General features: G+C 47.7%; 1 protein-coding gene across 3 annotated transcripts in view; it reads left to right on the forward strand.

The window, feature by feature from the left end:
• Positions 1 to 12,793, forward strand: part of ZCCHC14 (zinc finger CCHC-type containing 14) — a 61,154-nt gene that overhangs the window by 23,582 nt on the left and 24,779 nt on the right. For all 3 annotated transcript variants that reach the window (XM_040329386.1, XM_040329388.1, XM_040329387.1), the window contains exons 4-7: positions 3,629 to 3,702; positions 7,362 to 7,433; positions 11,060 to 11,166; positions 11,290 to 11,384. In XM_040329386.1, the coding sequence (XP_040185320.1) occupies positions 3,629 to 3,702; positions 7,362 to 7,433; positions 11,060 to 11,166; positions 11,290 to 11,384 (348 nt within the window). The remainder of the gene's footprint in view (positions 1 to 3,628; positions 3,703 to 7,361; positions 7,434 to 11,059; positions 11,167 to 11,289; positions 11,385 to 12,793) is intronic.

Here is a 12,793-nt window from a genome sequence, read left to right on the forward strand (position 1 = left end):
TGCTCTCTAGTGTGCAATACAGGAAGGAGATCCATGGTACTAGATACAGCTGCGGAGCAGATCCAAGATGTCGGCGCAACACCCCCTCCCCCCCCAACACCGAGGTGTGTAATCTGAGAGTTGTGTGCTCAGTGAGGGCTCGGGTCACGAGATGGAGCCGTACAGTGTATGGACGTGGTCGGGGGATTTCCCTGTGTTCGGACTGAGTCCATGGAATGACATCTGGCTCTCTGAGTCACCACTGGCTTCGCCGCACATGGAAATGTTTTAGTCTCTCGGCGTACTGTACGGAAACCATGTGGAGCCGCAGATGACTTGACTTTGATCAGCACTTTGGATATTTTCCTTCGGTCACCGATCGCTCTATGCATCTGGAATACATAGTGGGCCGGATTCAGGTAGAATTGCGCTTTTTTTGCAAATTTGCTCCGCTGCCCTTGATTCACGGAGCAGAAGCTCCGTAAATTGCGCGGGCGCGCCGGCAAAATGCCCGGCGCAAGAGCACGCAATTTAAATGATCCCGTAGGGGGCGGGAATCATTTAAATTAGGCGCGTTCCCGCGCCGGTCGTAGAGCGCATGCTCCGTCGGGAAACTTTCCCGACGTGCATTGCGACAAGTGACGTCGCAAGGACGTCATTTGCTTCAAAGTGAACGTGAATGGCGTCCAGCGCCATTCACGATTCACTTACGCAAACTACGTAAAATTCAAATTTCGCGACGCGGGAACGACGGGTATACGTAACATGGGCTGCGCCTGCTAATAGCAGGGGCAGCCTTGCGCGAAAACCGCCGTACGTAAACGACGTAAATTGCGTACGCAGGGCTCGCGCAACGTTGTGAATCGGTGTTAGTATGCAATTTGCATACTATACGCTGAGCACAACGGGAACGCCACCTAGCGGCCACCGCAAGAATGCAGCCTAAGATATGCGGGCATAAGAGCCTTATGCCGCGCAGATCTTAGGCTGCAGTCAGCGTAACAATGTTCCTGAATCAGGAGCATTCGTTACGCCGGGGCAAGTAAGCAATTGCGCTGTGTAACCTATGGCTAATCACAGCCAGGGAGACTATTCCCGATGCTCGGCTGCAGAGATCAGGAAATGTCTCCCTGGCTGTGATTAGCGCAGCGCCGTGCACACTTCCTGGCGGGCTCTGCACTTGTACTAGGCGAACACGCTAGAACTCCTTATTCTCAACCACTGAGCCGTGGCCCGCTGCTGAGCCGCAGCCTCCCCTCTCTCAGGTCTCCAGCCAGCTACAAATCATTTAACCTCCCACTAGTGCCCCCCAACCTCCCAAAGGTGGGACGGGAGGCCCAGGGAGGGGGGATGTCCCTGCCGATCCTTTAGGATAACAGCCCAGCGGCTTTTAGCCACATCGGATGTTATCACTAAAAAGACAACAGCTTGCTCTAAAAAACGATTTAACCTCTTCAATCCATGTACGTAAATTTGCGTATGGTCAGTGTGAAGGGGTTATTGTAAAATATAAAAAAGCACTCACAAAGATAAAAAAGAGCTTAGCCTGACAGTCAGGTGGCCTCTGCCACAGATCAGACACGCAACCAGAGGATGCCTTGCCTTGGTCACCGGCAAGGGAGCGGAGGTGGATTGGAAGCAGGGAACCCCTGGAAAGCCATGGATGGAACACAAGAAGCAGGGTTGCTTTGAAACGCATTCCAGTTCTAGCTCCAGCATTTTCCTACTTGTGGCAGAGCGAGGCTCTGTCCCAGTAGAAATTGTGTTAAAATGGACACAGGGGGCCAGATTCACAAAGAGATACGACGGTGTATCTACAGATACACCATCGTATCTCTGACTTACACTGGTCCTATATATGCGCCTGATTCATAGAATCAGTTACGCATAGATATGGCTAAGATCCGACAGTGTTACACTGTGTTACACTGTCGGATCTTATTTTCAATTTGAAAATGGCGCCGGGGGCGTTCCCGCTGATTTACGTTGAATAATATGTAAATCAGCGAGATACGCAAATTCACAAACGTACGCGGACCCGACGCAGTGTTCTTACGTCGTTTCCGTAGCGGCTTTCCCGGCGTATACTTACCCCTGCTTCTATGACGCGCAGCCAATGTTAAGTATAGCCGGCGTTCCCGCGTCGAATTTGAATATTTTAACGTCGTTTGCGTAAGTCGTTCTCGAATACGTCCATTTCAGCGTATATGCCAATGAGCCGATACGCTGATTCCCGAACATTTTTGTGCCGCTTCGCCGTAGTTTATGTCCTTTCCGTAAGCGGAAGGTTACCCCTGCTATATGAGGGGTAACCTTACGTCGGTCCGCCGTATGCCATGTTAAGTATGGCCGTCGGGACAGCGTCAGGTTTTTCCGTCGTTTACGTAGTTTACGTAACTCGTCGCGAATAGGGCTGTGCGTTAATTATGTTCACGTCGCAACCAATGTATTTGCGGCGTACTACGGAGCGTGCGCAGTGGCCTGCGTTTAAGGCCGGCACATGCGCAATTCATTCGGCACGGGGGTGCGCTTAATTTAAATACAAGCCGCCCCCTTTGAATTGCGCGGAGATACGCCGGGCCATTTACACCACGCCGCCGCAAATTACAGAGCAAGTGCTTGGAGAATACGGCACTTGCTCCAGTAATCCAGTAAGTTGCGGCAGTGTAGTGTAAATAGCTTACGATACGCTACGCCGAAATGTACGAGAATCTGGCCCACTGTCTTTGAAATTGCCCCTGGCCCCTATTAAATCCAATCTGGGGACAAAACCAGGGACAGACTTGGTCCCAGGACAGTGTACTCAATCAGGGGACTGTCCCCTGAAACTGGGGATGTCTGGTCACCCTAGTGTATGGGGGAGGTTCCAGTTCCAGGGGTTGGTGTGCTGTGATTATTCTGGGTGTTCCCACCTTTGATGTTTTTGCATGCAGACCACCCTTGGTAACTCACACATGTGATGCTGAGCCTCCATGATTGAAAGAAGAGCAATCTAATGAATGAAAGGGGTGGGGTCAGCCAGGAAAGGAGGCGGGCTCTCTCTGACTTGCTGCAGCTTCCAATGCACATTGTGAGAAGCTCACAGCGTGCAGTGAAATCAGAGTAAGCCCTGTCAGTCCAGGAGAGGAGCCGCTACAACTGTGCATGGCCGGAGGTCAGATTTGTTACTTCCCTCTTTTAGATTTATTGCTAGAGGTCTCCTTTAATTCTTGCACCTGTATGCATGCCATTGGCTTCCTGAGCAGTAACAATATTTATTTTTGAATTTTTTTTTTTTACAGGAAGATTCTCTTATACGGCGTTGTCCTATTAATTTATTATCAGTGTGTTGTGTCGCACAGTCTGTCTGTTGTTTGTCGATGGACCGAGAGCCTCCAGCCGCTCCTTCCTGCCCTGCTCTGGGCTGTCCTATGTAAACAATCAGACAGAGAGCCGAGTGTTCCTCCCTCCGCCGTCCCTCATACACTTCATGTCCCATATTCCCCCAGCTGTGTGTAAATTCCTTCTGAATGATTGATGTGTCGAGACTGGCCTGGGGTTTGGGGGGGTTGGGGGGGGGGAATCGCCAAGAGACCCCCGACTCCCCCCACCGGACCAGGAATAGAGCAAATGTCTGGGGAGTAATCCTTTCCATTTGTCTCCTTTCTAGTGAATGTTGAGAAGATTGAAATCAAAGTCTTGCCGCATAAGAAGAAGGAGAAGAACGCAGACTGTTGTTTTGAGGTATCAATGTGCTGAATAAACTTTTCTCTAATGCCGGATCTATTTACATCTGTCTCTTCACCAGAGGAGCTTACACTCTAATGTCCCCCCACAGTCACACACTATTATTATTATACATTTATATAGTTCTGACATATACCACAGCGCTGTACAAAGAACACTGAGCAAGTCACATAAGCCTCTGCACCAGAGGAGCTTACACTCTAATGTCCCCCCACAGTCACACACTATCATTATACATTTATATAGTTCTGACATATACCACAGTGCTGTACAAAGAAGACCAGTCACATCAGTTTCTGCACCAGAGGAGCTTACACTCTAATGTCCCCCCCAAATCACACACTATTATTATTAGTATACATTTATATAGCTCTGACAAATACCACAGTGCTGTACAGAGAAGACTGAGCCTGTCCCATCAGTCTCTGCACCGGCGGAGCTTACACTTTAATGTCCCCCCCACAGTCACACATTATTATTATATTCCCTGATGTAAAGCGCTGCGCAAACTGTTGGAGCTATATAAATCCTGTATAATAATAATAATAATAATTATACATTTATATAGTTCTGACATATACCGCAGTGCTGTACAAAGAACACTGAGCCAGTCACATCAGTCTCTGCACCAGAGGAGCTTACACTCTGATGTCCCCCCACAGTCACACACTATTATTATTTTACATTTATATAGCTCTGACATATGCCGCAGTGCTGTACAAAGAAGTCCCATCAGCCTCTGCACCAGAGGGGCTTACACTCTAATGTCCTCTCATAGTCAAATACTAATATTATACATTTATATAGCACTGACATATTCCATGGTGCTGTAGAGAGAACACTGAGCCAATTACATCCGTTTCTGCACCAGAGGAGCTTACACTCTAATGTCCTTACCACACTGTGATTGAAGGGGCCCTTGTTCAGGGGGCAGGGCTATGACACCCTGTACTCACCCAAACCAGTCTTCTGGTTTGGGTGACACTGGGCATCATCTATCCTGGAAGACTGAGGATATCTTGTGGCAGAGCAGAGATCCTGCAGGGTACTACCCCACAGTCACACGCTATTATTATACATTTATATACCGTATTTATCGCGGTATAACACGCTCCCGCGTATACCGCGCACCCCTAATGTTGCCCCCGAAATTCCTGTAAAAAAAAAAAGTTATATGATTTTATTACTTACAGTTTTGGTGTCTTCCCAGCGTCCATCGTCCGGTCCGGCGTCTGTCTGCGGCCTCGATGGTGTCCTCCCGGCTTCTCCAGCGTGCGCCTCACGTCGAGTCCCTGCTTCCCGCGCTCAGTTCGAACGCCTCCGCCGACATATACCGAGTGCAGTACACTCGGGTACATTCGGCAAGGCTCGGCTTAGCTCGCGCTCATGCTCTGTGACGTTTATGCGTGAGCACGAGCGAAGCCGAGCCTGGCCGAATGTACCCGAGTGTACTGCACTCGGTATATGTTGGCGCAGGATTTCAAACTGAGCGCGGGAAGCGGCTATCGGCGTTTATGGCGCACCCACGATTTCCCCCTTATTTTAAGGGGAAAATTATGCGCGATGTACGACGAAAAATACGGTAGTTTTGACATATACCGCAGCGCTGTACAAAGAAGACTGAGCAAGTTACATCAGTCTCTGTACCAGAGGAGCTTACACTCTAATGTCCCCCACAATCACACACTATTATTATTATACGTTTATATAGCGCTGACATATACCGCAGTGCTGTACAGAGAACACTGAGCCAGTCACATCAGTCTCTACACCAGAGGAGCTAACACTCTAATGTCCTCTCAAAGTCACACACTATAATTATTATACATTGATATAGTCCTGACATATACTGCAGTGCTGTAGAGAGAACACTGAGCCAATCGCATTAGTTTCTACACCAGAGGAGCTTACACTCTAATGACCCCACTACACTGTAAGTGAAAGTGCATTTGCTCATGGGGCAGGACACCCTGTACTCAGTCTGTCCTCAGTCTTCTGGGTTGGCTCACACTGGGCATCATCCATCCTGGAAGACTAAGGACATCTTGTGGCAGAGCAGAGGTACTGCGGGGTACTCTGACATTGAGCTTTTAAGTTTACTTAGTTTGCACCAGGTGCATGCACAGGGATCGCACGCGCCTTGTTCTGTCAACAGACCAACATTTCAAGTATTTTCAACAAATCCAGGCTTGTATAAATCTGGTGATTGATCTGAACATGTTTGCTTAGCATCCCCCCCCTCCCCCGGGGCCCTACAGGGCAGCTTCTTGTTTTAGTGATTAGGTTGGTGTTAGCAGAGGGGGTCGCTGACCCTTCCATCGCAGGGATTCGGGGCAGTTATGTATACAGGCCTTCCTTTCCCTGTTATTTAACCTTGACCAACTAATCGGGGGGGGGGGGGGGGTTTACTAACATGTCAAAATTACAAAATTGTGCTTAGGCATTTAGATTTGTCTTACCCTTAGGTGTGCAGGGTTTAACCACTTAAGGACCCCTTCACGCTGATATATATCGGCAGAATGGCACAGCTGGGCACATCCACGTACCTGTCTCTTTAAGCCCAGCCATGGGGTCGCGCGGGCGCATTCCCGCGACCCGGTCCGATGCTCCGTGGCCGCAGGCCTCGCGGACCCGATCGCCGCTGGAGTCCCCCTATCGCTCCCCGGAGCTGAAGAACGGGGAGAGCTGTGTGTAAACACACCTTTCCCGTTGTTCACTGTGGCGCTGTCATCGATCGTGTGATCCCTTTTATAGGGAAACACAATCAATGACGTCACACCTACAGCCACACCCCCCTACAGTTTGAAACACAAATGAGGTGACACATAACCCCTTCAGCGCCCCCTAGTGGTTAACTCCCAAACTGCAACTGTCATTTTTCACAGTAAACAATGCATTTTTTGCTGTGAAAATGACAATGGTCCCAAAATTGTGTCAAAATTGTCCGAAGTGTCCGCCATAATGTCACAGTCAGGAAAAAAATCGCTGATCGCCGCCATTAGTAGTAAAAAAATGTTTTTTTATAAAAATGCAATAAAACTATCCCCTTTTTTGTAAACGCTATAAATTTTGCGCAAACCAATCGATAAACGCTTATTGCATTTTTTTTTAACCAATAATATGTAGAAGAATACGTATCGGCCTAAACCGAGGAAAAAAAATAATGTTTTATATATTTTTGGGGGATATTCATTATAGAAAAAAGTAGAAAATATTGAATTTTTTTCAAAATTGTCGCTCTATTTTTGTTTATAGCGCAAAAAATAAAAACCGCAGAGGTGATCAAATACCACCAAAAGAAATCTCTATTTGTGGGGAAAAAAAGGACGCCAATTTTGTTTGGGAGCCACGTCGCACGACCGCGCAATTGTCAGTTAAAACGACAAAGTGCCGAATCGCAAAAACTGGCCGGGTTCTTTAGCTGCCTAAAGGTCCGGGTCTTGAGTGGTTAAAGAAATAAAAAACAGTGTAGAAAATGTAACGTTCCCCTCCCCCTTCATCAGGGAGGTGCAAATGCGGAGGGATCCCAAAGGAGAGTTTTAAAGCAGCTTTTGGGATCACTCGGAATTCACAAAGTTCAGCTACTGGTTATCTTCCAGAATTTATGGGTAACTAGTAATTACTGTGTAACTCTTTCTTTTTATTTCCCTATTTAGGTATTTTGGTCTGATTCCTCTGTATCGCTGGTAACGAAATCTTCAACAGAAATTTCAGAGCTCATATCTAAGGTAGGGGGGATTCATTTTAATGGCTGTGCAATACATTCTGGGGTCTATGTGCAAATGTTTGGCACATCTACACAAAAAATGTTTTATACAATCAGTACAAAAATTGCTGTACTTCCTCTGTTATGTGTTGTCCTTATATTGTTAGTGCCATCTACTTGCCACAATACGTATTTTCTTTTCTGATTGACGTATTTCTAAAAGAAAAAAAAATAATGTTGTCCACTAGGTGGTGCTAGCGAAATAGGAACTACATATATTAGAGAAACTACGTCAATTTTCGTCCCATTTGTGCAAATGGTTTTTCATGTCTGCATCGCAAATGTTTTATACATAGACCCCCTGTGTGTCAGTACCCATGCACCACACTCCCAGCTCTGCTCAGCTTGCTTTGCCATATGCCATGGCGCCATCTGGTGGTGAGCCGTTGGTATTACAAGTTATTACCACCAGATGTGTGAGCTGGCGCCATCTGGTGGTGGCCGTTGGTATTACAAGTTAAGCATTACAAGTTAAACAGCAATTCTAATGTAATTTTTCACTATTTTTCACTGCCATCTTCTTCCCTCTAATTATAACCCCCAAACATTATATATATTTTTTATCCTAACACCCTAGAGAATAAAATGGCGATCGTTGCAATACTTTCTGTCACGCTGTATTTGCACAGCGGTCTTACAAGCGCACTTTTTTGGGAAATAATTACACTTTTTTAAATTAAAAAATAAGACAACAGTAAAGTTATCCCCATTTTTTTTAATATTATGAAAGATAATGTTACGCCGAGTAAATTCATACCCAACATGTCACGCTTCAAAATTGCGTCCGGCTCGTGGAATGCCGACAAACTTTTACCCTTTAAAATCTTCATAGGCGACGATTAAAAAAATCTACAGGTTGCATGTTTTGAGTTACAGAGGAGGTCTAGGGCTAGAATTATTGCTCTCGCTCTACCAATGGCGGCGATACCTCACATGTGTGGTTTAAACACCGTTTACATATGCGGGCGTTGCTCACGTATGTGTTCGCTTCTGCGCGCAAGCTCGTCGGGACGGGGTGCGTTTTCTGGCTCCTAACTTTTTTAGCTGGCTCCTAGATTCCAAGCAAATTTGTCAAACCCTGCCATATGCTATGAAGCATCTAGGGCAGGGATCTCCAAACTTTTCAAACAAAGGGCCACTTTAATTGTCCTTCAGACTTTAGGAGGGCCAGGTTGTGGCCAGCAGCGGCAGAAAATGTCACGAGCCCGGCATCAGTGAGCATAAATATGGCCTCAGGGTTGGTGGTCAATAGGAGGAGGAGTATTCCCCCTATTGGTAGGAGGAATAGTATCCCATCATTGGTATCGGTGGAATAGTATCCCATCATTGATATAGTGCCCCATTGTTGGTGCCAGTGGGTTGATAGTGCCTCATATCAGTGGGAGGAATTGTGCCCCAAGGGCTGGATAAAGGCTAGCAAAGGGCCACATCTGGCCCTCGGGCCACAGTTTGGAGACCCCTGATCTAGGGTCTACGGATGTCCAGGGCTGGTGCAAGGATTTTTGACACCCTAGGCGAAACCTCATTTTGCCGCCCCCATTGACTCAACCCCTTTGCTCTGCAGATGTGACAGGAGGCGGCACTATACATTGGCTCTGCTTCCTCTAGCGCTGGCTCCAGTGCTGCACCTCTAATTACACTACTGGGCAGACGAACAGCTGCCTGATACCGAGTTAATTACATACTGCTGCCTGCAGAGCATGCAGACACAGAGGGAAACCAGCGGCCAGGCACCCCTAGGCAGCAGTGTGCCCTTGGCGGCTGCCTAGTTTACCTAGTGGTAGCACTGGCCCTGGGGATGTCAGTCATCCGTCTATCACTGCCTGCCGCATGACCCAAGACCCCCAAATCTCTCCTCTACCCTAGAAAGCATGAGATCAAAAAACATTGATCTTTCTAGGGGAAAAATGGCAGCATTTATATCTGCCAGAGCCAGAAGTGACATCGCTTCCAGCCTCCCAGGGTCATAGAGATGGCCGAGGACCATCCGGTCCATGACCAGCTCTATGGTAATCTGGCGCCACTGCTGGATCGGATCTCTGGATCATACCTAGAGCTCCTAGGATTTGTGATGTTGGTAGAAGCTGCTGATCGCCATTAGCGGTCTCCGCCCCCACCCCTTGGAGGTTTGGGAGGTAGAGATGGTATAGCGGTCACTTGACCGCCACTAAAAAAAGACATAACAGTATTTATGATGATTTTTAAAATGGAACTAAACCCTCCGATCCTTTACAGCCAAGCAAGCTGCCATATTGGCCTCTGTTTAATCTGCAGCTGAAATGGTGCTATACATGTGATTGATTGTGACACCAATAATTTGATGGTTTGGTTGAAAGCACAAGCAACTGTGACAGTTATCATTCACAGCATGGCTTGCCTTGAATGTAACTGTTTTGGGAAATTGTTAAGGTAGTTGAGGTAGATCCACAAAGAAAGTACGCTGGCGTATCTATTGATACGCCGGCGTAATTTCAAAATTCCCGCGTCGTATCTTTGTTTTGAATCCTCAAAACAAGATACAACGGCATCTGTGTTAGATCCGACAGGCGTACGCCTTCGTACGCCACCGGATCTTAGATGCAATTTTTCGACGTCCGCTAGGTGGCGTTCCCGTCGTAATCCTCTTAGAGTATGCAAATTAGCTATTTCCGACGATCCACGAACGTACGAGCGGCCGTCGCATTCTTTTACGTAGTTTCCGTTCGGCTTTTTCCAGGGGAATAGTTAAAGCTGCTATCTGGTGGCGTACTCAATGTTAAGTATGGCCGTCGTTCCTGCATATAATTTTGAAAATTTTACGTTGTTTGCGTAAGTCGTCCGTGAATGGGGCTGGACGCCATTTACGTTCACATCGAAAACAATGACGTCCTTGCGACGTCATTTGGAGCAATGCACCCTGGGAGTTTTGACGGACGGGGCATGCGCTGTTTGTTCGGCGCGGGGACGCGCTTCATTTAAATGAAACACGCCCCCTACTCGCCGCATTTGAATTCCGCGTCCTTACGCCGCAAGAGATATCCTACGCCGCCGTAACTTACGGCGCAAATTCTTTCAGGATTCAAAGAATAGCAAAGTACATTACAGCGGCGTAGCGTATCTCACATACGCTGCGCCCACGCAGATGTATGTGGATCTGCCCCTTGATGTCCGATGGAGCCTACACACGGTCGGAATATCCGACCAAATGCTCAAATCGAACTTTTGTTGTCGGAAATTCCGATCGTGTGTACGCGGCATAAGACTTGGTATCCATTTACTTGGCTCAACCTTCTCTTTTCTATTTTACTGAAAAAAAATGGGTTACATCTTGTTTTTGTGTGCGCTAAGTGCATTTTTCCTAGAAATATGGGTGGCGCTAGTATTGTATAGCTTACAAAAAATTGCAACTACCACCATTTCATCTGATTTTCAGAAAATTTATAATATTTGGGAGTTTTAGATAATCTTCAGGCCTTAAATGTGCATTGTATCGTGTAAAAAAAACATTCCTTGCAGCAAAAATCTAAAATGTTGCTGCGATACGTAGTCCAGGGGTTGTCGGCGAAAACGGTTCCTCGCAATAATACGTAATGTCTGTTCCTTCCACAGCTCTCCCACCTGTACTCAGACGATTTGGAGAAATGCATTCCTTACCGCGGCAGTGTGGACTCCTATTCCATGGACAGGAACCACATGGATCTGGATTTAGATCTCCAGTAAGACCTTTCACAGTTACCGCCATTTCCTGTCTGCGTTCCAATCACATTGATCGATCGCGCCTGACATAGCGCACTTTCCAGTCGTGTTTTGTGTCATGGTGCCTTGTGTTCTGTCCACAGGTATCTGGTGTGCCTGCCTCCTCATGTACTAAAGAGTGACCTTATCAAGAAGTTCTTCAGTAGTTTACCAAGCCACCAACCGCATCAGAGCTTGAGTGAGTGTCCCAGTATTCCGAAATGCCTTGCATGTCGTTTGTTTTTCTGATCACTTTCTTTCCTCCAAGTCATTTTCATTGAGAGAAAACGGAAAATTTGAGGTCCATAAGAAGATTATGTACAGAATTCTGTATTGCATAGCACAGAGATGTATGTGGGGGAGGGTAATGGGCACCCGTTGGTTCGTTGGTTGAGTGTCGTTGACCTGAAGAGGAGAGAGGTGTGTTTTCTGAATACTTATTGGACTTCTGGGATGGTTAGATGGTCAAGGTTGTTCCATCTTGGTAAGTATCATGCTAGATACCCCTAGAGCAGGGGTCTCCAGTCTCAGGGGTCGTCGGTTATAGGGGTCTGCAATCTTTTCAGATGTATGCTTTACAAATATTGTCAGGCATTATCAATTTATAAATGATTGATTAAAATGTAATTATGTGAACAAGCTCCAAGAAATAAATTCAGTCAGAAGCCCCCATCACATCAGATTTTCCCCTTTCACGTCAGCAGCCCCCAATTGCATCAGATGACCTCATCACCCCAGAGACCCCATCTTGTCAGAAGTCACCCCCCTTTTCACGTGAGATGCCCTCCCCTTTCATGTGAGACGCCCACCCCTTTCACGTGAGACGCCCTCCCCTTTCTCGTGAGACGCCCTCCCCTTTCTCATGAGACGCCCTCCCCTTTCACGTGAGACGCCCACCCCTTTCACGTGAGACGCCCACCCCTTTCACGTGAGACGCCCTCCCCTTTCACGTGAGACGCCCTCCCCTTTCACGTGAGACGCCCTCCCCTTTCACGTGAGACGCCCTCCCCTTTCACGTGAGACGCCCTCCCCTTTCACGTGAGACGCCCTCCCCTTTCACGTGAGACGCCCTCCCCTTTCACGTGAGACGCCCTCCCCTTTCACGTGAGACGCCCTCCCCTTTCACGTGAGACGCCCTCCCCTTTCACGTGAGACGCCCTCCCCTTTCACGTGAGACGCCCTCCCCTTTCACGTGAGACGCCCTCCCCTTTCACGTGAGACGCCCTTCCCTTTCATGTGAGACGCCCTTCCCTTTCACGTAGGACGCCCTTCCCTTTTCACAAAGAGTTACGCCAGCGTATCAGTAGATACGCCGACGTAACTCCGAATCTAAGCCCGTCGTATGTCTAAATGTATTCTCAAACTGAGATACACTTAAACATGCCTAAGATACGATGGCCTGCGCCGTCGTATCTTAGGGTGCAATATTTACGCTGGCCGCTAGGTGGTGCGTCCATTGAGGTCGGCGTAGAATATGCTAATGAGTAGTTACACCGATTCACGAACGTGACGGCGCATGCGCATTAGGTTCGGCGCGGGAACGTGCCTAATTTAAATGCTCTACGCCCCCTACCCGGCTGATTTGAATTACACGGGCTTGCACCGGTG

Source organism: Rana temporaria, chromosome 11 (genome assembly GCF_905171775.1).
Source record: "Rana temporaria chromosome 11, aRanTem1.1, whole genome shotgun sequence".
In the NCBI taxonomy this organism is placed as follows: domain Eukaryota; kingdom Metazoa; phylum Chordata; class Amphibia; order Anura; family Ranidae; genus Rana; species Rana temporaria.